Raw genomic sequence first — 23891 nt, forward strand, 5'->3', positions numbered from 1 at the left:
AAATAATCGTTTTGCTGCTAAAAAGTAAAGCTGTCAAATTGAAAAAAAATTGTATTTTTTGATATTTATATTCTATAATATGGAGCTTCTGAGGAGAATTATAAGTAGCTTGATTTGTATTTACTGCATGGCAAGGACCACACAATGTGTTTAAAGATAAGTGATCTTGCTGAAGCTGCTTATAAAGAAGTGTAAGATCTTGATGTGACCTTGCTTAAAAGTATGCTTCTAAATAAGTCTTTGGCGTATGATCTTCTTTCTTCTCTTTCTTTTCCTTTTGTTTTCTCTTACTTTAGGCATCCTTTTATTTGAAAAGGATTTTCTTTCTTTCATTTCCGCGTTCTTATCCTCCCTTGGGAAAAGTCTTTATTGCAATAATTACACCACACAAAAATATATCCAAACTAATTATTTTATTATTTTCATATAAAGTAAGAATTTAAGTACCGCTGCATGAAGTCGTGCTAGAAACGAAACTTACGGGCACGATGCATATCAAGTTATGCCGATGCTTACCGGTTACAAAAAATTCATATGTGCCAACACATAATATCGTAAAATATTTATTTTCTTTAGCAACAAAATATTCTAACTATTTATTATATATTTTTATCAAATTATTTGAATTTTACTGAAAAAATTACTTATTAATTTAAAGAATAGAAGACCTTGAGCGGTACCATCGGCACGGAGACTATGTCATGCCGATATCTAGCACGATAAAAACGGTTCGTGTCGCATGGACTTACAGAGTAATTGTGATAGAAAAAACACTCTCCTCGCTAAGCACTTCGCGTCTCAGATCCAGTAGGAACTCAGAAATCTTAACTATTTATTGATAACTCCCTTTAATATGTATACACTTTCTACCGATTTATAAAATTTTGAGGGATTTTTTATGATTACTTCTTTTTTGACAAAACATGATGGCTTAAATCTTTGATCGCCTTATAATTTTGGTTAGTTCAATTATTTGAGAAGAAGGGGGTTTTAGGCCACCCAAGTTAGGTACTAATTTATCAATTTTTCCCATTTAGTCTTAACATTTTTACCAGTAACTAAACTAGATCACCACTCTATTAGAACAAACATAAACTGATCTATCTGATGCTCAAGTTAACATTTCTAAACCACAAGATATAGTGGCATGCATCATCAGTTTGTTATCAACAGTGTCAAGAAAAAGGAGAACATACGAAAAGCAGCTTGTTCATATCAGTTGCCACTTTTCTTCTGAAGGATAAGAAATTAAAGTAGCTTGTTCATATTGTTCATATCAGGCAGTGGCAATAATTCGTCTCTTGTTGTTACCTGTAAACACATAATCCCTTCTGGTTCTTTGCTTTTGCTGCTCCATTTGCTGCTATTTGGCATATAGCTTCTGCATCAGCTGCTTCTCTCAGCAGAAAATAAAAGAAACAGAAGCTTCAATTTTAGCACTTACTAGCTCGCAAATAGTACGCAGCTGGTAAGCAATGTTGATCAAAAAAAGTGTTCTACTTATTTCAGACAGCTCTTCTCAAAATAGCACCTTTGTAGAAGCTCTAACAATACCACAGATGTGCGTGGCTCGCTGATATGGATAACATGGTTTCAGAAATATCAAAAAAAAGACTACAGAGGTATTGAAAATTCTTTACGGGATTGGATAAGATTTTGAGAAGATACCCGTCTGAAAGCGGATTGATTCAATCATCTTGTCAAGATCATCGGTGATCACAGGCTGTTGTTGGTGAAATGAATCTGTCTAGATCATGAAACTTGTAATCAGCTTCTAAACTGACCTGTAACCCAGAGCGCATAACAATTCCAACAAAGTATCTGTACCATGAACTAAGCTTACATAGCCATTGCGCGAAGTTTGGTATGTTACTTGCTGTTGAAAGAACTTAACCTTCGGATTTGTACTCCAGCAAGTATTGAACTATAAGATGTCACACTAGAACTAATATGCATCTAAAATGAAGCGGAGCTGATTTGTTCCCCAGTTCTCAGCATGTGCACAAAATCTTCCTGAGTGGTAAAAGAACAGGAAAGCTGAAAATGAGAAAAAAGGAAAGAGGATATGAAATCGGCGTAACTTCTGCTGAATTCTGAACACAGCCCATACCTTTAAATCATTAAAGAAGCCCAGAATGTTTATACTTCCAATGACCATAAGATATATAATAGTAACATAAAATTACCAAGTTCACTAATATTACGAATTATCTGAGATTATTTTCCCTTGAATTTATACGAGCAGCTAGCACGTAAAGGGGATCCCAAAAGATCCTCATCCTTGTACTGTGTTGTTGTTGCTAAACTCTTTAGGCATGAAACTATTTATCCACTCGACTTTTTTTTTTACAAGATTCCACTGTAAGTTCCGCAATCTTTCTCAAAAATAACTAGTTAATTTAATTTATATATATTACTGATCAATGTGATAAACTTATTCTTTCCTATTATCGTTTGTTTTCTCGAAGGTATGCATGCCAAGCTAATTAGAGAGTCGATACGGTTAATGCCCGGCCTCGACGGAAAAGATGCTATTTCTAATTTACAGAAAAATAAGTAGAATACTATGAACTACAAATATTTTGAGTCTATTCGACTCAACAAGCATTTTCCGCACAAGCACTGTTTGATTTGAGTTCTCTGATTACAAAAGCTTATCTTAATAAAATCATCTCAAGAACTCTCCCTTGAAAGCTAGAATTTCTCAACATAGATAACATACTAAAAAGAATATTATATGAAGGAATAGAGGTTAAATATATCATTGTACTGTGTTACGGTGCTATCCATCATCATACACACTTCTTAGCTAGGGATGGCGACAGGAAGTAGGTTCAGATCGGCCCAGTTGATCCAAATCTGACTTAGACGCACCAGCATATGTCTCAATGTTGGCTCGTTCCAAACCCCTGAAACCGGAGGCTTGACAGAGCCAACGAGCCAACAAGCTGAGCTCGAGTTGATTCAAAAGTTTGACGAGCTAAGCTCTTAGCTCGAGATCGAACCTTGCGATCTCGCATCAGCTCGCTTGAGCTTGGCTTGTTTACACCCATAACTCAGGCTGTTGGGACCAACGCAATTGGATTTGGACCTTACATTACATACCAGTTGCTTTGCTTCCACAGACGTATCGTTGCCGTTCGATGCCCCGTGTGCTTCCAATCACAACCGTCCGATTCGATACTGTAGGTAGACCTTACACTGTATAACGGTCCGCCCGATCATGAACCCCGGGACCACCGTGAACCCCACGGTGGGCCACCTCCCCTCCTCTCCTTCGCCGTCGTCGTCGTCCTCCTCCTCCGCGACGCTCTCCATGTACACCTCTGAGAACCTCTCACCCCTCCTAACCCTAAAGATCGACCCCACCTCCGCGCACTCTCCTTCCCTGTCGAAGGAGAAGAAGAGGCAATGGAGGAGCCACACCCTCCTCGCCATCTCTGCGAACTCGGCGAAGAACTCCGACTTCATCATCTCCCTCTGATCCATCCCCTTAGAGAAAGAGGCCTCCATCTTCGGGTGCACTAACCCTAGGTACTTCGCCTTGTAGAACTGCCCAAGGGGCGATCGCGAGGTCCTCTCGTCGAGCGCACGATTCGGCGTTGAGGAGTTGATCTCCCCGAACTCGCGGAAGAAGCGGGCGCGATCCCACTCGGATCGGAGGAGATCGAAGCCGCGGCGGTGGAAGCCGGAGAACATCACGCGGCAGACGAAGGATTCGAAGGCGAGGGCGCGGTGGCTAGGGTTTCGGAGCCGCACGTCGGCAGCGGCGGCCGCGGCGGCGTCGAGGTCCCACCCCGCGGATTCCATCTTCGTCGCCATGGATTTCGCGAAGGATCGGATGGACCTGAGGGTGTAGCGAAGGGCGGTGCGGAAGTGGCTAGGGTTTAGGCCGGAGAGGTGGAGGCCGTCGAGGGCGGAGATCGAGCGCCCGTGGCGGAGCCGCGCCTCTAGGGCTCCGCAAAGCTTCTCCGATCCGAGGAGATCGGAGCTGAGGGAGCCCATCTCGGCGTCCTTGAGCTCGATCTCGCTCTCCATGGCTCGGAGGGTGACCTCGTAGGTGGCGATGAGGTGGCGCCGCTCCTCGATCTCGGCGGCGGAGGGATCGGGGCGTGGTCGGGGGAGGTCCCTGCGGTAGGAGCGCTTGAGATTGGAGAGGCGCACGAGCTCGGCGACCACTGCGCGGTCCGCGGCGTGGATCGCGTCGGGGTCGTAGGGCGACTCCGCGAGCTGGAGCCGCGCGTAGGCGGCTTTGATAGCGGAGACGCTCGCGAAAAGCGCCGCGAGGAGGGACTCCGCCTCGTCCCTCTCCGCCATTAACGGTGGGAGCTTCTTCTTCTTCTTCTTCTTCGTCTTCGTCTTCCTCTCGAGCTCGTCGTCGTAGAGCTTGAGCTTTGCGCTAATGGTGGAGGAGGCGTCGTCTTCATCGGCGGCGGAGGAGCGGCGGAGGCGGAGGAGCTTGGTGAAGGTTCTTTTAATGGAGGCGAGGTGAGTGGGAGGGGTTGGGCGCAACGTTTCCATGGCCATTGTCGCTTCTCTTCTCCTTCTTCTTCTTCTTCTTCTTCTTCTTCTTTGAGGAATTTGTTCTCTCTTGCAGGCTACACGGAGGGTTTTAGCTTCGCCAGCTATTATATGGAGAGTAGTGACAACGGTAAGAATCTTTCGCTCCGTTCGAAACGAGCTTTTCAGAGGTTTTGTTTTGGCTTTTGTTTAAAAAAGATAATAATGCGGAGAGAAGGAGATATTAATTTTTTTAAAAATTTTTAAGAACGGAGGAAGGAGGTGCAAGAAGGTGCTGGTAGATTCTCTACAAACTCTGGTGGATCATCGATCTGCAGGTGCGCCGCGCAATCTTCATCTGTGATTCAATGGTCATAATCTAAATTTCTCTGCTCTCACAGACGTATTAATTCCCTTATCCTATTAGTTGTTACATTTGAAATGTGAAATGCTAAAACAAATTACTAATTATGATATGTTCAAAATCTACTCAACAAACACTTAAGAATAAATTGCATTCGATTAAACAATAGTACGAGTACTTGCTATTATTATAATATTTAAAAGTGTTAGAAAAGTTAGTATACAACCAATCAAAAGTAAAACTAGCAAACACCGAGGTGGCGAGGTCCCAACTTTCGCACAATATTCCCCCATTATTTGGATTCTCGTGTTAATAGGAGCATGTCCCCCATTAAAGGTAATGAAGCAGAGGATTAAAATAAGCAAGGAAATGAGCTTTGGTTTATTGGGAGTAGAGAAATCTTGGAATAATGCAGGACCAGTGGCAGCGAACCTAAATCATGCTCGGTTGTCAGGGGTTATTAGATTCGTTTTACAAATTTAAAAAAGTGTCATAAATTAATCTGATTAGGTTCCATTTATTAAAAAAATATACATATGATTAATTTAGCCGAGTAGGCCAATTGAGTTAAAGCAGGGACTGGTGCTGTACTGCTGTGGACCAGATCGTCTCTTTGCCCACCTGCAACCCACTTAGCTTGCCTATCAATCACTTTGCAGCGTAGCCCTGTACTAGCAAAATATTCTTATGTATCCCCATATTGTTCATATTTCATATCTGAGAAACAAGTTAGTTTCTGAACTTTCACATGCTCACTGTAAAATAAAACTATAATCCTATTACAACTTATATGTTTTTGATTTTTGTCTCCACTTGAAGTAAATTGAAATAATCGAGTCATTTCAAAGAAAAGTAGTAGTAGTTATGTAAAAAAGCAAATTTTCATCAGTGATCACATGTTGAAGTTAAGTTGCTGAAGTGTGCGAGGACCAAACTGTAATGCGGAAACGGCAGAGGATCTACCTATTTATTTGACTCTACGTTTAATTTATGGGCACCCGCGTCGTTTGCACGGGAAAGTTTCGAGATATATTATTACATCCTAGTTCTGTTCTCTCTCCCTGGGCCACTCCCTACTAATAAACTATTTGGTTTGGTGAATGTTTTGCTAACGTTAGATCGTATTAGGATGGTCCATTAATCCGGTTCAGATCGGGTGAGGGCCGTGAGGCACTCAATATAGAAAAGCATGATTCCTGCTTTCGTTTTAGCATATGGGAGGGCCATTGTTCTAAACTTCAGCTGGCATGTGAGATGAACTCGAGCCGTGCTCGACAAATTCGCGCTGCCTCTAAAGATTCAGAGTTTGGCGCTGCAAAGCAGGAGACGGAACTCGCTGCAATGGGCGGCGCTGGTGAGACAAGGTTGCTGCCAGCTTCGTACGGTTGGAGCTCGCGACTTTGTCTCAAAGTTTGCACAGTTGATTTGCGCCCATTTTACGACAAGCAGTGCAATGGCCCATTAGTATTAAAAAGCATTTGCTGGCCCAAAATTGTGGGCCATTGCTGCAGTGAAAACCTATTAGGAGTTCTTACAGTATGTTTAGCACTGCGGCACGATGCAGATCATGCAGTGCGGTAGATAAATCGTTATCTAAGATGTCAAAAGCTCGACCTATTAGAATGGCTCTGATGCCACTTGTGAATCGCAATCGCTAACCAACTATCTCAAAAACACGTGTTGATAGAAAAGACGCATCCATCGCACTTAAGAGCTCAGTCACAACGCTCGCAGGTTTCGACATGACTCAATTCATCTGAAAGTTGGTCTCTTGCTATTAGATCTCTTGTGGACCACACAGCCACTCAATTTATTAGTCTTATGGGTCTATTGTTACGGAGTAAAAAGTTAGACCTATTTTAACCCAACAATAAAAAACTAACAAGAAGCACTATAATAAACTTGTGATAAGCTCTAAAATTGGATTTTTTTTTTATGCTTAGGGTTGAAAAGCTTGCATCTCCTTTCTACTGCACTAGAAAGCTTCCTAGTGTTTTGATTTCTAATCACAAGAGCTCTTTATGGATATTAATGTATTGCAAATTCATATGATATTTTTAAAATATATGCATGAACCAATCAAAATTCTTTATATGATATCCTTTGTAAGAATAGTAATTGTATGATATCCGTACCATTTCTACGGATATTATAATGCTGCAGACCATTTAGAATGTTGGACTAGCGTATTGCCAATGAGTTGGCATATATTATCCGAATGCTCTAATTAATTCGTACAAGAATTTTAAAACATCATGCAAATTTATTAACACATCGATAACATCCGTAACCACACAACATATATAAAAGATTTATGTTTGATTTATTATTTTAATTTATAATCAATATGAAGTTTTTTTTTTTTTCTTTCCGAAGGAAGGAGATTTTTAATTGGAGATATGTTCGTGCATTATTTTGGCTAAGGGTGTAAAAGCACACTGAAAAAAAAATTTCTGTGGAAAACAAAAACGCGCGCGCAATGCCGGGGAGAAAAGCGCGCGGTCCACGAGGTCGAGCAGCCCTCGTGGACCGCGCAGAGAGGCGCGTGAAGAGAGAGGTCCGTAGACCCCTCTCACCTCTCTTCTCTCTCCTCTCTTTCTCTCTCTATATATATATATATATATATATATATATATATATATATAATATATATAATATATATCTAGTAAAATGTACGTGCAGCACATATAATTATTAGAAGAAGTTATAAATTTTTTAAATTATTTTTTGATTTTAAGGCCATATTTTATATGATTGCCAAATATATATCTAAAAATTTAAAATAATAACACGCTATTAAGAAAGATATGGTTTAAATGATAAATAATTAACAATAATCTCTAATGCAAAAATTACTTTTGAAATTAAATAGAAAATAAAATCTGTTAGGAAATAAATTTTTGAAATTAAATAGAAAATAAAATCCGTTATCTTGAAAAGAAAATATATTTTGAAATTAAATAGATAAAATCTAAAAAATATTTTAAAATAAATAAAAAAATATCTTTTAGGATTTTCACACCCGTAATCTGTTATAGAAAACTTACTTTGAAATTAAATAGAAATTTATATTTTAGATTTTCACATCAGTAATATGTTATAGAGAACTTACGTATTCATTGCTGTTTCTATTTCTATTCTTATTCTTAATATTTAAAATTTTCGTATGGAAAGAGAAAATGGGCGCTAATTTTTCCGCCCAAAATGGGTCTGTCGACAGACCCAAATTTAAATATACGTATGGGTCTGTCGACAGACCAAATTTAAATATAGCGTGTTTATATATATATATATTATACTAGTAAAATGTACGTGCAAATGCACATAATATATTATTAGAAAAAATTATAATTTTTTAAATTATTTTTAATTTTAGGCCATATTTTATATGATTTGCAAATATGTATCTAAAAAATTTAAAATAATAAATCACGCTATTAAGAAAGATATGCTTTAAATGAAAATAATTAACATATCTCTAATGCAAAAATTACTTTTGAAAATAAATAGAAAAATAAAATATGTTAGGAAATAAATTTTTGAAATTAAATCGAAAAATAAAATCCGTTATTATAAAAAGAAAATATAATTTTGAAATTAAATAGATAATATCTAAAAAGATATTTTAAAATAAAATGGGAATATATTTTTTATAGGATTTTCACACCCGTAATCTGTTATAGAAAACTTACTTTTGAAATTAAATAGAAAAATTTATATTTTAGGATTTTCACATCAGTAATCTGTTATAGAGAACTTATGTATTCATTGCTGTTCTATTTCTATTTTTTTCTTATATTTAAAATTTTTCGTACGGAAAGAGAAAAATGGGGGCTAATTTTTCCGCCGAAAAATGGGTCTGTCGACAGACCCAAATTGAATATACTGTCTTTTATATATAGTATAGATAGTATAAGATATATATATATATATATATATATATATATATATATTATATCCACCTCATATAAATTTATTATATAGATATATATATTATTTTTATATAAATATGCAAATTAATATAATATTTTATGTAATATTTATTTATTAAATATATAATAATTATTTTTATAGTATTTAAATATATGTACTATATATATATTATATTATATATACTATTTATAATGTATTTTAAATATATTTTATATATTAAATATTAAATTATAATATTAATATATGTAATATATTAATTATTAATATATTAATATATTTATAGAATAATATATAAAATTATAATATATAATATATATAGTATATTAATTATTATAATAATAATATATAATAAAAATATATTATATAGGTTTTAATTATTTTTCTTTCTCTTCAACCAAACAACCATCATCCAATTTTTTTTTTTTCTACAAACAAATTACATAAGTAATTTTTTTTCCAAATTTTTTTTGACGATTTTTTTTTTTACAGTTTTACAGCAAAACCCTAAGGCCACCGTTTGGTGGGGGGTTAAGGGGCTGGATAACCAAAAGCTTAACCCCCAATTTATACCAAACAATATCTTTTGGGGTGGGGTTATGTAAACCCCACCCCAAGGGTTAGTGGGTGTTATACCCTCCCTACCAACTTTAACCCCGACGCATCGCCGAGCATCACCTTTTTCTTCTTTATCAATCATTAACCCCACTCCCCCTCCCAACTTTAACCCCGCACGCATCCCGAGCGCTCAACTTTTTCTTCTTTATCAATCATTATCTTTTTATCCCACCTACTTCAACCAAACACATTTTTTTACTATTCTAGACTAATTCCAACCTCCAACTAAACACAAAAAAATTTTAACACCATTTTAACCATGAACTTAACTCTATTCCTAAAATAGCTACTTTTTCTTAACTCCGAACCAAACGGGGGCTAAAGTAAGCCAAAGTTTGTCGCGACCCCAAACATCCCATCAAGCAGGCATTTATTATTTATTTTTATTATTATTACCTTCGCTTTCCCAAATGATTCTTCTCTTCTTTGTTCCCATTACACTCCTACACTCACTACACATACTCTGAACCCTCGCCTCCTCAGAAGCCCACAAAAAAAAAAAAAAAAAAAAAAAAAANAAAAAAAAAAAAGGCAGAAGAAAAAAAAAAGAAGAAAAGGAGCCTTTGCGTTTCTCTTTGCTTTGCTCTACTGCGAAAGCGCCATGAGTAGGAGAAGATCCCTCATCCTCCTCGTCTTTATCGCCACCTCCCTCCTCGAATCCGCAGCGGCCCCTTCTCCCACAGGTGATTTGAGAGATACCCGCGTCTCCTTTCTCCCGCATTTCGCCCCTCCTCGCTTCTAATCAAAACCCTCGCTTTTTCTCGTTTTTATGCTCTCGTTTGATCGCAGGAGCTATTCTGAAGCAACTCTCCACAGTGGTCAAATGGCCGAGAACTTCTCCGAAGATATCCCAAAACGGTAATTTGCGGCACTCGTAAGCAGTAACGAGCATTTGAGCTCTCTCTTTTTTTTTCTGTTGTTTTTGTGATGATTTGATCGAAATTTTTTATGGTTATTCGTGATTTTGGAGTAATTTGCTTAAAAGTTTGATCTTTTTGTAGATGGGAATGTTCTACAGTTCGAGAATGGGTATTTTGTGGAGACCCTTGTGGAGGGGGACAAGCTGGGGGTGGTTCCCTACACTATTCGGGTTTCGCCCGAGGGCGAGCTTTTTGCTGTGGACTCTGTGAACAATAACATTGTGCGGATTACTCCCCCTCTCTCCCAATGTAGGTTCTTTTAACAGCTTTTTCCCTTCTTATAAGTGTATTTATTGTCCTACTTGTTTTAGTCATTAGAGGTGAGTTTTTGGTTTTTATTTTGTTTCTGTCCATTGAGTATCTGTTTTGGTGGTTTCTTTATTGCCTGTTTCATGGATTAGGTATGAGTTGTTTCCTTTACCTTTGTATAGGTTTCTTTTTGTGAATTAGCATGGCTTATGATAACATTGCTTAATTGTATGTAACCTGTTTGTTCTTTTGCCTAGGATGCTTGCATACCTTGTTTAGTTGTAGTAGTGTGAGAAAAATTAAGCTTCTTCATAACCTGCTTTATGTTGTTTAAAGCTATGTTCTCTTTTCGTTTACATACTTTGATACACTAATATGACAGGGTTTTGCATAAGTAGGCCACTTTTTTTTAGCTTTTGTGACTTTGGATCATCTTTTCCGTTTCATTTTGGCAACTTTAGTCTCCTTTTAATCTTTAAATTGGAATGCCCTTACACTTTAATTTAAAAATGTAAATCTGTCTCACAAACAAAATGTATGAAAGCGAGAGAATGAATCGAGAATGTTTTTGTCCGGAAAAGTTGAAAGCAAGTTAAAGTTTCAACTGTGAAAAGTAATCTTGACATGCCAAAATAAAAATATTTTATTTTCTCCAAAATCTCCGTACACAATTCTGTGGACTGATATGGGAATTTTTGTAGATAGCAGAGGAAGACTGGTTGCAGGGTCATTTCAAGGATATTCAGGACATGTAGATGGTAAACCGAGTGATGCCCGATTCAAGCATCCTAAAGGTGTCACTATGGATGATAAGGGGAATGTCTATGTCGCTGATACTGCAAATCTCGCCATTCGTAAGATCGGGGAAGCAGGTGTGCTATTTTGAATTATAGAACCAAGTTTAGTTTGGTTTTGCATTAAGTGCAAAAAAAAAAAAAAGAAGAAAAAACTCTCGTGCAGGAGTGACAACTATTGCTGGAGGAAAATCAAATGTCGCGGGATATAGAGATGGGCCGAGTGAGGATGCTAAGTTCTCTACCGATTTTGATGTGGTATATATGAGAAAAACCTGCTCTTTGTTGGTTATCGACCGTGGAAACGCGGCTCTTCGCCAAATCTCCCTTCAGCAAGAGGATTGCGACTATCAATATAGCTCGATTGCTCCGTCAGGTATGGATCATATCCTTGTTCGATATTTCACAATATATATTTTTCAAGGACTAATTCCCATATCAGCAGATGTTCGTTGTATTGAGTAGTAAATTAAACGATATCATTTTGCGGTACAAAACTTGAAATTAGTGGCATGTTGTTATAACAATACCAGACAACCGTAGTTTACTTTCCTGTATACTTCATTACATTACTTGCTACTTAAATCAACTATATGTGCCATTCATTGGTGGTCAAGCGTCGGTTACTATCAAAAGATATCATCCTATCTTTGGTGCTTCTTTTCTTCAATCTGTTTACACTGTAAACAAGTAGTTAAATCTTTTCTACTTCCAAAAGGTAGAGCTATTTTCTTTGTTTGCAGCATTAATGGATGAATCAAGTAAGTTGCAACCTATATTAATTGAACTAGTAAGATACTATATGCTTCTCATGTTCATCAGAGGGAGAATTCTATACAGTCGGAACTTGAATGAGCATAAAGATTCATCTCGGGGCAGATGCACAAACAAGTATTCTTTTAGTCATGATCTCTTAAAAAAATTTTCTTGTCGTTATACATTCTGATGAGACTTTATATTTGTGCCAAAAATGATCTCTTTGTGCTTCTTCCTGATAGGTATAATTTTTTTTTTCTTGAACCTTCCTGGTTTAAATTTTAATGACTAATTCATCTGTTGTTTTACTCCTTTTGCCAGATATGACAATGGTAATTGGTGCAGTCTTGGCTGGATATGTATCTTGTTTGCTGCAGCAGGGGTTTGGGCCTTCAATTTTCCGCAAGGTGCTCTTTGACAAGTAGTTTCCATTTTGAATGGGAACTTGTTTTATGCAAGTTTCTGTCTTCTTATCAACTTTCTATGGATTATATGAGAAGTAATTTGGATAACTATATATCCTTAACCTAATATATGTCTCTGACTACTAATATTTATTCACACTAACTGCTAATAATTCAGAAACAAGTGACTGAGGATGAACAACGGGAGCATAGCACCGATGAAAAGCCTCCTCTAATCGTCGAAAGCCTAAAAGAGGAACCGGGTGCAGGATGGCCGTCAGTTGGAACACTTCTCACAGATCTCTTCAAATTTACCCTCGAAGCAATTGGTAATTTGCTTCTCAATGTCATCCCCTTCCTACGACGAAATAAAACAAAAGCAAACCTCACCCCTCTCAAAGACCGCCTGGTCATGCCCGAGGACAGAGAAGAAACTCCAGTAACTCATAAGCTAAAGACCACTCCAGCTATGTCAGAATCTATCCATGCCCCTAATACTATCAATGAACCTACTCCGAAGCCCCAAAAAAGTACCAAAACACCCAAATTCAAGGATTCCTCTCTCCCGAGCAAGCATAGATCCTCAAAGAGACAAGATTTTGGGGAGTTTTATGGTGCGTCCGGAGACACGACTCAGCTAAGTTCGAAGGGCCAGAAGGATAGAGTGAGGCATCGCTATCGAGAAAAGAGTGGAGAGGTTGGTTTAGGAACAGGTGGTGGTGCGGAGCCAAAGTTGATGAAGTCGGTGGATTACGGTGATCCTTCCAAGTTTGACCATTACAACATTAGGAGCAAATATGGCGGTGCAGAGGGTGCCTACAGGTACTAAGGTTGTTAGTTTAGCCACCAATATGAATCTCTTTTTCATCTTGCATGTCATGCTTTTTGACTGAGTGTGGATGCAAAACTGCATATTAGCAATATCAAGACCACCAAACACTTATTTAGTGCTAATGCATTGTCTCACTTTTCTTAATCTTCAAGCAGCTGGCGATTGCATTGGCCTAGTAAAGATTTTGCGTGAATTGTTGTCTCAATTGTCTAGTTGCTTACTTGGTTGTTTTTTTTTTATTTTTTTAATATTTTTCCAGATATAAGCTTTCTCAATGAGGAAGCTAGTTCTATTGCATGTGATGTGTCATTCTTATTAACATTTTTGACATTATAGTTTCCATTTTTCATAGTTTATGGGTTGCTTCAAGTACAATATGAATCTAACACCAAAAACGGTGCGCTTTTTTAATCTGCTCTATTCAAATAACACTTTTTGAAGCCAAATTGGCTTTGGCCTGATCAGATCCACGTGCAAGACCACATACTAATCTTGTTGATCTGAGGTCATGTAAGACGCGTACACTGATTTTAATGCAAAGCAGTGGTCTAACGCAAGAAGCCCCACATTATCAAACAATTTGACTATTGTTTTCTGATCTGCGTCGCTATCCTATAGCTGTTCTTTGAGTGATCTACGAAGAAGTTTGCAACTCAAGAGTGCTTTTTTTCTTTTTTTCCTTTCCTTTTTTTTCCTTTGTTTCTTCTGCTGAGTTTGCATATACTTAGAAAATTGGAATAAAAGAGCAAAGAATCATGTAATGTCATCTTTGGATTGCATATTGTGTGCCAGATGTAAAACAATCGCAAGCTATATTCCGTGCGTGCAAAAATTTTGTTTTAGGGAATATTAAACTATAACAGGTAAGATGTTTCGGTCACGGCATCATTCTTTTTTAAAACATAATATTAAGTTAGAAAAAAAAATATAATGTATTAAAATGTAGAAATAAAAAGTATTGATTACATGGAAAGCATCTAATACCCACACAAAGTCACTGTCGCCGGTAATCCGTGGCACAGAAGATTCATGCACACCAGTAATCTTAACCATCTATTCAAAATATGGGGAACATATCGACCATTGTTAGCGATTTCATTATCAATTAAAAACCTAGTTTAGTAATGTAATGGCCAAAAACACATTATTTTTATATTGTAAAGTTGCGATTGCAGTTGCAACTGTTATCAGAAAAAACATGTTGTGACGACTGCAACCGTAATTTCAACATATTAAAGAAGAAAAAATTGTAAACATTTTAAGACTTTTTGAATCTTTCCTAGTACAAACATGATAATTGTGACTATCATATTGTCAAATAAGGTCTAAATAAATAATTTCCTGTGCATTAAATCTGTGATAAATGAATCGATGATAACGATGGTAACCGAAATATTTGACGGTGGATGGAGACACGCGGGTTTTGGTCGGCCGGTTCAAATTGAGCAACGTACGCGCACCGTTCTAAACCTTCTGAAACTAATTACGTAGCTTTCAAAGGGGGTAAATTACACTTTTGATCCCCAAACTATTGCACGTATGATATTTTAGTCCTAAAATTTTAATTTATTATTTAACATTTTGTTCAAACTTTTTAAATTATTATAATTAAATTTCACAACGTAAAATTTATAATAAATTAAAATTTAAGGCGCAAAATATCACGCGTCTTATAGCCCGAGGACCAAAGCGCAAATTACCCCTTTCCAAATTGTTCTTCTAGCCTGCAGGTTTTTGGTTAGAAAATCGGTCGGGGTGACTCACCAGAGACGTGTCAAATAACATGAATTTTATTATTATTTGAAAAAGTAACGCAACGTGAAGAAAAAGGCCACTGCTTTACGGTGTCTTAGCTTGTAGTGGCATTGCACTTAAAATTCTCTTTAGCAATTAAGAATCAAGTGTTTTAAATTTAAATATTTGATTTTGGGTCACAATATTACAATTTAGTTTCCTACTAGAATTTGCTCGCTACGATGGATGCTGTTAAAAACAAATATTTCGCTTCGTTTATTTCATTTAGAAATAAATTTAGTTGGAAATGTGAATCAACTAGAATTCGAATTTAGGTCTCGGATATCAACTATTAAGTTCTTTGCCACTTGCGCTAGAAACGGTCAGTCAATAGAGACATATTTGATATGAATGAATTTAAGGTTTAGATTGGAAATCATAATGATTAATTGAGGGATTAGCATTTTAATTTTTATTCCAAGAAAAAATGAATTATCCCAAAATGAATCTTCATCATGAAAATGAGAATTAACTTTAATTCGGAAAGAAATTGAGAACTATTTTTTCATAAATAATTATTTAAATTCAAGTATTAGTCCATATTTAATTTGAGAATAGATTATACATTTAAAAATAAATTTGAAGTATGAACTTAAAATTTAATTTTTAAAATTTTGAATTTAAATTCAAATTCTAATATAAGTTTGATATGTTGATGTACTTCTAAATTTAACTTTTGACTTCAAATTTAAATTTTAAGTTTAAATTACGAGTTCAAATTTTGATTACAAATTCGGAGAGTAAATTAAATTTAACATTTAATTAATTTTTTGTATTTTAATTTGGATATTATTTTGATTTCAATTTCTCTTACGAACCAAAATAATTTTATGAGTTTTCACCATTTCATTTTCAATTTCAGCCTATTTCTTTTTCTCTTTATATTTCTATTTCTATTGGGATTTCGATTTTTATTGTGAACCTCTCTAATTTTTTTCGAGTATTTTGAGATACACATGGCATTACACATGAGAGGAAATAACAGAAAACATGGACATATATAGTACGTGGAAAAAGGGAATTGCTCGAGCATTTGCGGTGTTCTTTGTTTTATTCCGGAAGATGGTGTGATCAGAAATTTAGATCTAATTAATTTAATCTCTCTAATTGTTTAAATTAGGGTTGTTGTCCAGCATTAGCACGATGCTAATAAAAAAATAATAATAAATAATACATCAACTTATCAACGAATGGTCCAGTGAAAAGGACTACAATTGATGTTACATTATTGATTTTTTATAAACTTCTTTTATTTTATGTTGGCATAAGAACTAACTGCAATGCAGATATTCGATCTCCAAGAAGAGAAGTTTTTTTTTTTTTGGTTTGTATATATATGACATGTTAATTTTTGTCATATTAGTGAGATGATAATTAAAGGTGTAATTAATAAGAGTAATATATATTACAAATCCAATATCTAAATAACGTCTAATAATTTTTCTTTCTTCGTATTTCGACGGCAATGTTTTTATTATATATATATATATGTTATTATTCTTATCGAGAATATTTATTATAGAAAAAAGGTTTCATCTCCAAATGGCCCTTATCTATAGTTAAAGCAAAAAGGAATCGTTATATATCATCCACACCAAGTCACTAATTTGTTCTTTTTCCCTGTTGTAGTTGCTATGGAACCGGTCCGAGCATGCATGCACAATAGCAGTAACTTATTAAGTAGGAGTACTGATTCAGTTGTTGGTTTAGTGGTTGAACAAACTTGTCTTTAATAAAAATAATAAATATTTGCTACGATTACAGAGATATATATAAATTGTTCATTTCAAGATCAGTTTAAAACTTAGTTAATTTGTACGGTTCATTAAGAATGCAACAGTACTAGTCAAAAGGGTTTCATATAAAACATTAAAAGGTAAGTGCAACCAAGAATATTAATTCTTCTGTAAAAAGATTATGTACAAATACATATGATAAGTAGAGTAGGGCTAGAATACTTTTACAAGTATCACCCAAGTGATACTTGTGTGTTTTTAGCCCTTGGATGGAAAGATGTGAAGTTGAGATGATGGGAGTAGGTGGTGGTAGGTGGAATAATGTTTGATCCAAGGGCTATTTGTAATCAAAAAGCAGATCCAATGGTTAAAAACGTGATAGCAACATGGGGATGATACTTGTAAAAGTATCATAGATGAACTCTGATAAGTAAATTAATAAAGTCCAAACCTTTTAGTCTAATACTTGACGAGATAAATCCTTATAAATAAAACCTCATGTCTGTGTCATTTGTATGGTTGGTCAACTTTAAACATACACCCAATGGCTCAGAATCAACTCTAGGGCGGAGGTAATTAAATAACTGTTAAATTATGTGAAACAGTCGTTATTTTTCAGAAATTTAAGCTATTAGAGAGTAGTAGTTTTAAAAATTTGTATTCCACACGTTCTCTCACATGTAGGAGTTTCACAAAACTCAAACTCAAGAACTTCAGTTCTAATACTATGTTAAATTAGGTGAAACAATCGTTATTCTTCAAAATCTTAAGTTAACAGAGAATGATATTTTTAAAATTTATATTCAATAAATTTTATTATATTCGATTCAGCTCAAATGATATTTTTAATATTTATATTCAACGATACTTGAGAATGCTCCTGCGAACTAGTGACATATAGATTTACTAAAGAGAGAAAATAATTAATTTCAATGTGTGCTTAAGAGGAACTACTATCTTCCAAGTAAAGCCAATGCTAGATGGAAAGATTCTATTGGACCAGTTCTCAACATACACGCATATACATACAAAATAAATAAATAAATAAATAATCAAATAAAAATTATTTATCATATTCGTTCACTAATCAAGTTGCGAAGAAGTAATTTGGTGAACCAATTCCACTGTGTCTACCTAATCCTTCAAATTCTCATCATCTCTAAATAAAACGATTTTAAATACATGAATACTATTCATTTATGTGCTTTAATTTTCACATTTAGCGCACTTTACACATGTTCGAAATAGAAATCTAATTTTTATCACAAAATTAACAATTTATTCTTTACTCTTGATATAACACAAAATCTACTTACATAATAAATATTATATGCTATATTTGAAAAAAAAAAAAATTAAAACTTATAGTTTTTTGGTGAAAAATATATGAACGGAATTGCAATATGTGGATAGTGCAGGGACTACTCACACATTTTAAGTTCATAGATTCGATACTTACTTACACATGGCACAAATTACGTTGTTAACGAACGACCTTTATTAAAAAAATAAAAAATAAAAAATCTTGGACTATCCCTTCTATGTTTTTTAGAGTAATAAATCTTAATTTTGCTTGGTCAAAAGATATATACCTTGGGATGGACAAAAGGAAGAGCCAAGAATCAGATTCCTCTTCATTAATTTCGATTTTTGCCTTTAATCCTTCTTACTATAAAGAGTTAAATTTCGACGTCCAATTTTCAAATAGTATTTTCATTAAAAAAACAAAATATTAAAAATAAAAAAATACTAATTTTAATTTCTTGTAAAAAATAAAAATAAATTTATTAATTATATGAAGATATATTAAAATTTATATGGCTTTACCTCTCATTTATTTATTTATTTATTAATAATTGACTCCTACCGACTCCTAATGCGTTACAGCTACAGCCCACAGCCATTCTAGTATTCTACTAGTTCTATTCACAGTCAATAAAAAAAAAAGGACAAATTTCAAATGCCACTTCTGTAATTTTAAATTTTTTTATTTTAATATCACGTAATTTAAAGTGTATCAAATTAGTATCACATGATTTTATTTTTATTTTTTTTGTCAGTTTTTTTGTTAATATTTCGTTAAATTATATACAAAAAATTTTAAATACCCTACCTAATTTTATAGAATATTCACTTTAGTACTCTTTTATTTTAATTTTGTTACTGATTTAATAAAAAAATTTAGTAAAATCAATAATAAAAAAATTTAAAAAAAATTATATGATACTAAATTGATATACTTTGAATCATATAATACTATAGTGAAAAAATATGAACTATAAAAATAATATTTAAAGTTTTTTTCAAACATAATATAAATAAATAAATAAAAGAAGAGAGGTCGCAGTGAAACAAGCCAAACCAAAACAAAACAAGACGTGTGCATCGAACGACACGCCATGCGCAGCCGTTGACTTTTATCTTACACCATTTCCACGTGGCCGGCGAAATTACCACTCCACACCGTACGTTACCTACCCAAGCATGATTCTCCGAAATTACCAAATTACCCCTGCCATTCATTGGCTTTTGCTTTATTATTATTATTATTATTATTTTTTTTTTTTTTTAAGTGCTGGTGTGAATAATTATTTTGAGCAACGAGAATATCTATTAACTGAGCTATTCAGTTGTGGTTATTTATTTAATCTATAATTCGTATAAGAAATTTTAATTTATTGTCGGGATGTAGTAGTGAATATATAGTGATAGAAATTTATGATCTAATACTTGATTGAGCTAGACAATGCTGTTGTTCAAATCGTAACATAGAGAAAATTTTATTTTATTTGTTTAAAATATTAGTTTTTTTAAGCTTTCTAGATTGAGTTGGTCGCAGTATGTATGCAAAACAATTTGATTGTTTTAGTCATTTCTCAAGAATGTGAGCTAGATCATCACGTACAATCGTGAGTGAATAATTAAAAAAATATAATATTTATTTTTATACATAATTTTATATTTTGTATAGCACAATTAATTGATTATAATTTTTTTTTCTGTCTGATCTAAAAATATAAAAATATATTAGATTATACTTCTACCTTAATATCATTTTATCTATTACTTTTATATAGATTGTGCTCTCAAGTTTGATATAAAAGTAGAAAGAACACGGACTGTTGGCCCCAGAAGTAAGTAAAGAAAACGAAGTCCTCTAATTTTTTAATCTGTGAAAGTATTTTACAAAGACATAATTTTATTTTGAGAAATAGGCAGCACGCTACCCGCTTTATTTATTGGATTGATGAATTAAGTTACAAGTGTGGGACAACCAGGCTCCGAGAGAAAAAAAAAAATTAATTAAAAGTAATATATATATATATATATATATATATATATATATATATATATATAGTTTGATGGGAAAAAAAAAAATGTAAACTTCGAAACCGCGTGTATTTGGAGGGTGCCCGTACAATTTAACCTACATTGTTGATTAAAACCATTTTAAGGCCAAATGAACTTTACCAATATGGTTAATTAAACCATATTAAGGCCAAATTGAGTTTATTTGCCTACTTAAGTGCAGAGATTACGTACCGGAAGAAGGTTCGCCCCGTGGAAAACCGCCTCTCTCTTTTTTTTGTTCTCTTCCTTATTTTCTTCCTCGCGTTAGAAAAATTTGCACGAGCACACACAACCAACGCGGAGGAGATTCAGATCCGAAAACCTAATCGATCGAAAAATTCACGAACCCTTTTTTTTTTTTTTTTAAAGCGTAAACGCTGATCGAATCCTTCACCAAACCCTAATCTCGACCGAGGAAGACGAAGACGAGGAGGAGGAAGAGGAGAGAAGGAGAGGGATCGAAATCCTAGCTCTCGCAGATGTCGTCGCCTTTCGATTTCCTCTCCCATCAGCGGCGGCGATCGCCCCTCGGCGGCGCCTACTTCGCTCCGGCGGACCTCGGCGGCGCCGCCCTTATCGGCACCCTCTCCGCCGCCGCGCGCAGCCTCGTCGCCTCCTACTTGGCGGCGGCGGCGGCGGCGGCCCCCCCGTTGCAGAGGAGGAACGCCCGATCCCTCGTCCGCAAGGTGAGCGTCATGCTCGTCCTCTTCGATTTCCTGAGCGAGTCCTACGGCGCGTCGTCCTCGTCCTCGTCCCCGTTCCCGCGCGGATCGCCCGATTCCGCCACGCTCTGCTTGAGGGAGCTCTACATTTTCCTATACCGCGCCCGGATGCTCCTCGACTACTGCTCCCAGTCCGCGCGGCTGTGGGTCGTGGTGCGCAACAACCAGATCTCGGGCTACTTCCGCGACCTGGACCAGGAGATCGCCACGCTCCTCGACGTGCTCCCCCTCGGCGCCCTCCGCCTCTCCGCCGACGTGCGCGAGCAGCTCGAGCTCCTCCGGAGGCAGTGCCACGACTCCGATCTCCGCGCCGACCCCCGCGGCGAGGAGCTCCGCCGCAGCATCTTCTCCCTCCTCGACGAATTCGCGCGGGGCGACGCCCCCGACCCCGACGATCTCCGCTCGCTCTTCGTCGACCAGTTAGGGGTTCGGGACGCCGATGCGTGCCGCAGCGAGATCGAGTTCTTGGAGGAGCAGATTCTTAATTCTGAGGAGGACACCGATTTGCCCCTCCTCGGCGGTGCCGTCGCTCTCGCCCGGTATTGTAGGTTCCTGCTCTTCGGCTTCGGCGAGCCGAAGATCAAGCCTTCGGGCGATGACTCCGTGAAACTGAAGACGACGACGAGGTTGCTCAGCAGTGGCGGCGATTCGTCCTTCGCCATACCGAAGGACTTGTGCTGCCCGATCTCGCTCGATCTGATGAGGGATCCGGTGGTCGTCTCCACCGGTCAGACTTATGATCGTGCTTCGATTATTCAATGGATGGATGAAGGCCACTACACTTGCCCTAATTCCGGCCAGATTCTCACGCATACTCGCCTCGTTCCTAATCGAGCCCTCCGCAGCTTGATTGCTCAGTGGTGCGCCGCCTATGGAATACCTTACGAATCTCACGACGGCACCGAGGGATCAGCTGAGAGCATCGCCGCTGCGTGCAGTAGTAAGGCCTCGATCGAAATGAATAGACTGACCTCTCGGATGTTGGTTCGCCAACTGTTCGATGGAACGGATGAGCTGAAAGCCATTGCTGCGCGTGAGATCAGATTGCTGGCCAAGACAGGAAGGGAGAATAGGGCTTCAATTGCCGAATTAGGTGCCATCCCTCCCCTTTGCCGCTTACTCCGATCTTCGAACTCCGTCGCGCAAGAGAACGCGGTGACCGCGCTCCTCAACTTGTCGATATATGATGTGAACAAGAGCCGAATTATTGAAGAGGAAGGGTGCTTGAATCTAATCGTCTATGTTTTGAAGAACGGTTGGACGGTGGAGGCGAGGGAGAATGCTGCCGCCACGCTGTTTAGTTTGTCAGTGGTTCACGAGTACAAGAAAAGGATCGTCGAAGAGCCGGGTGCGGTAGAATCACTGGCTAATTTATTAAAGGAAGGCACTACGAGAGGGAGGAAGGATGCAGTAATGGCTCTCTTCAATCTTTCCACCCACCCTGAGTGCTGGGTCGGTTTGTTGGAATTCGGGGCAGTTACTGTGTTGGCCGGGGCACTTGAAAATGAGTTGGTGGCCGAGGAGGCGGCGGGGGCACTGGCGCTGCTATTAAAGCAGCAGAGGGTGGCCAAGGCAGTGGTTTCCGTGGACAGGTCGGTGACAAGCCTCGTGGGACTAATGAGGAGGGGGAGTCCAAAGGGAAAGGAGAACGCGGTGGCAGCTTTGCACGAATTGTGCCGCCGCGGTGGGTCAATGATGATTCGCAGGGTGGCGCGAATGCCAGGGTTTTGTGGGCTGCTGCAGAACATCTTCCTTACAGGAACAAAAAGGGCGAAGCGGAAGGCGGCATTGCTCACTAAAATGTGCCAGAAGTGTGAGGCACCGACAATGATGTTGTTAGGTAGTAGTTGGGTGATTGACCAAACGCTAGCAAGAAATAGTTCCTTGAGAAGGGTTTCGAGCTTTGAGAGCGGGGAATTGACGGTTTCGACAGCCATATCAGTGCCGGTGCCATAGGTCTGGTCTGTTCTGTTCTCTCAAAATTTTTAAGCAGTAAGTATGTCTTGAATTCTTTGATTTGTGCTCGGTGAAAGGGGTATAGAATTATAAATATGAATCCAAATGAATGAATACTTTGCTATTTTGTTGGACATTCTGTTTTAAATGTATATACATGCACATAATTAGATGTCTAAGTTGAAGTTTGGCTTGAAGTTGTTTTAAGAGTCTGTGGTAACTTTGATATGAATATATATATATATATATATATATATATATATATGTATGAGGCGGCGACTGAATGTATGTCAGGGAGCCTATGTCAGGTTCTAGACATCATCTACTTTTCAGCAGAGACTGGTTTTTTGTTCTTTGTTTTTATTTATATTGTTGATTTCTCTCCAAAATTTCGTTGTTTTGATTAGACAGTATTCTGGATGAGGCTTGATTAATGTGGTTTAAGCTTACGGATGATTACACAAATGTCAATTTCACTTTCCATGTAAAATTTTACATATTGATGTTTGGTTGTTAGGAAAAAATCTTTCACGTGTTCTATGAAAATCCCAAGTTTTCATTTTCCGCTCGCAGCGAGCGGAAAACGAAAACCATCGCGGCTCAGGAGGCTTCTTTGTGCGCGGTCCACGAGGTGCNAGAGAGAGAGAGAGAGAGAGAGAGAGAGAGAGAGAGAGAGAGAGAGAGAGAGAGAGAGAGAGAGAGAGAGAGAGAGAGAGAGAGAGAGAGAGAGAGAGAGAGAGAGAGAGAGAGAGAGAGAGAGAGAGAGAGAGAGAGAGAGAGAGAGAGAGAGAGAGAGAGAGAGAGAGAGAGAGAGAGAGAGAGAGAGAGAGAGAGAGAGAGAGAGAGAGAGAGAGAGAGAGAGAGAGAGAGAGAGAGAGAGAGAGAGAGAGAGAGAGAGGGGAGAGTGAGGCTACTTTGCTTCTAAGTTGTTTTCGATATTGCGACTTTCGAATAGTTGGTCGGCT

At 37.2% G+C, this 23891-nt stretch overlaps 3 protein-coding genes across 3 annotated transcripts; 2 read left to right on the top strand and 1 right to left on the bottom strand.

Annotated features, from left to right (window-relative positions):
• LOC109710247 lies at window positions 2610–4527 on the bottom strand. Its single transcript, XM_020232755.1, has one exon. It carries the CDS (start codon window positions 4525–4527, stop codon window positions 3163–3165), a length of 1365 nt encoding a protein of 454 aa, XP_020088344.1. The 3' UTR covers window positions 2610–3162.
• Window positions 9580–13560, top strand: LOC109710559. Its single transcript, XM_020233238.1, has 7 exons — window positions 9580–10095; window positions 10202–10270; window positions 10414–10581; window positions 11283–11453; window positions 11542–11751; window positions 12453–12538; window positions 12714–13560. The coding sequence occupies exons 1-7, from the start codon at window positions 10014–10016 to the stop codon at window positions 13362–13364; spliced, it is 1437 nt and encodes a 478-aa protein (XP_020088827.1). The 5' UTR covers window positions 9580–10013; the 3' UTR covers window positions 13365–13560.
• LOC109710838 (U-box domain-containing protein 4) lies at window positions 20425–23111 on the top strand. The gene has a single exon (XM_020233620.1). It carries the CDS (start codon window positions 20728–20730, stop codon window positions 22924–22926), a length of 2199 nt encoding a protein of 732 aa, XP_020089209.1. The 5' UTR covers window positions 20425–20727; the 3' UTR covers window positions 22927–23111.

This window comes from Ananas comosus, linkage group 5 (assembly GCF_001540865.1).
Source record: "Ananas comosus cultivar F153 linkage group 5, ASM154086v1, whole genome shotgun sequence".
Classification (NCBI taxonomy): domain Eukaryota; kingdom Viridiplantae; phylum Streptophyta; class Magnoliopsida; order Poales; family Bromeliaceae; genus Ananas; species Ananas comosus.

Excerpts from the sequence above, each read along its gene's own strand:
- LOC109710247 (XM_020232755.1), bottom strand. The coding sequence starts at position 4,527 with ATGGCCATGGAAACGTTGCGCCCAACCCCTCCCACTCACCTCGCCTCC.
- LOC109710559 (XM_020233238.1), top strand. The coding sequence starts at position 10,014 with ATGAGTAGGAGAAGATCCCTCATCCTCCTCGTCTTTATCGCCACCTCC. Across the intron at positions 10,271-10,413 it reads TCCGAAGATATCCCAAAACG|ATGGGAATGTTCTACAGTTC; the intron begins GTAATTTGCGGC and ends ATCTTTTTGTAG. Across the intron at positions 10,582-11,282 it reads TACTCCCCCTCTCTCCCAAT|ATAGCAGAGGAAGACTGGTT; the intron begins GTAGGTTCTTTT and ends GAATTTTTGTAG.
- LOC109710838 (XM_020233620.1), top strand. The coding sequence starts at position 20,728 with ATGTCGTCGCCTTTCGATTTCCTCTCCCATCAGCGGCGGCGATCGCCC.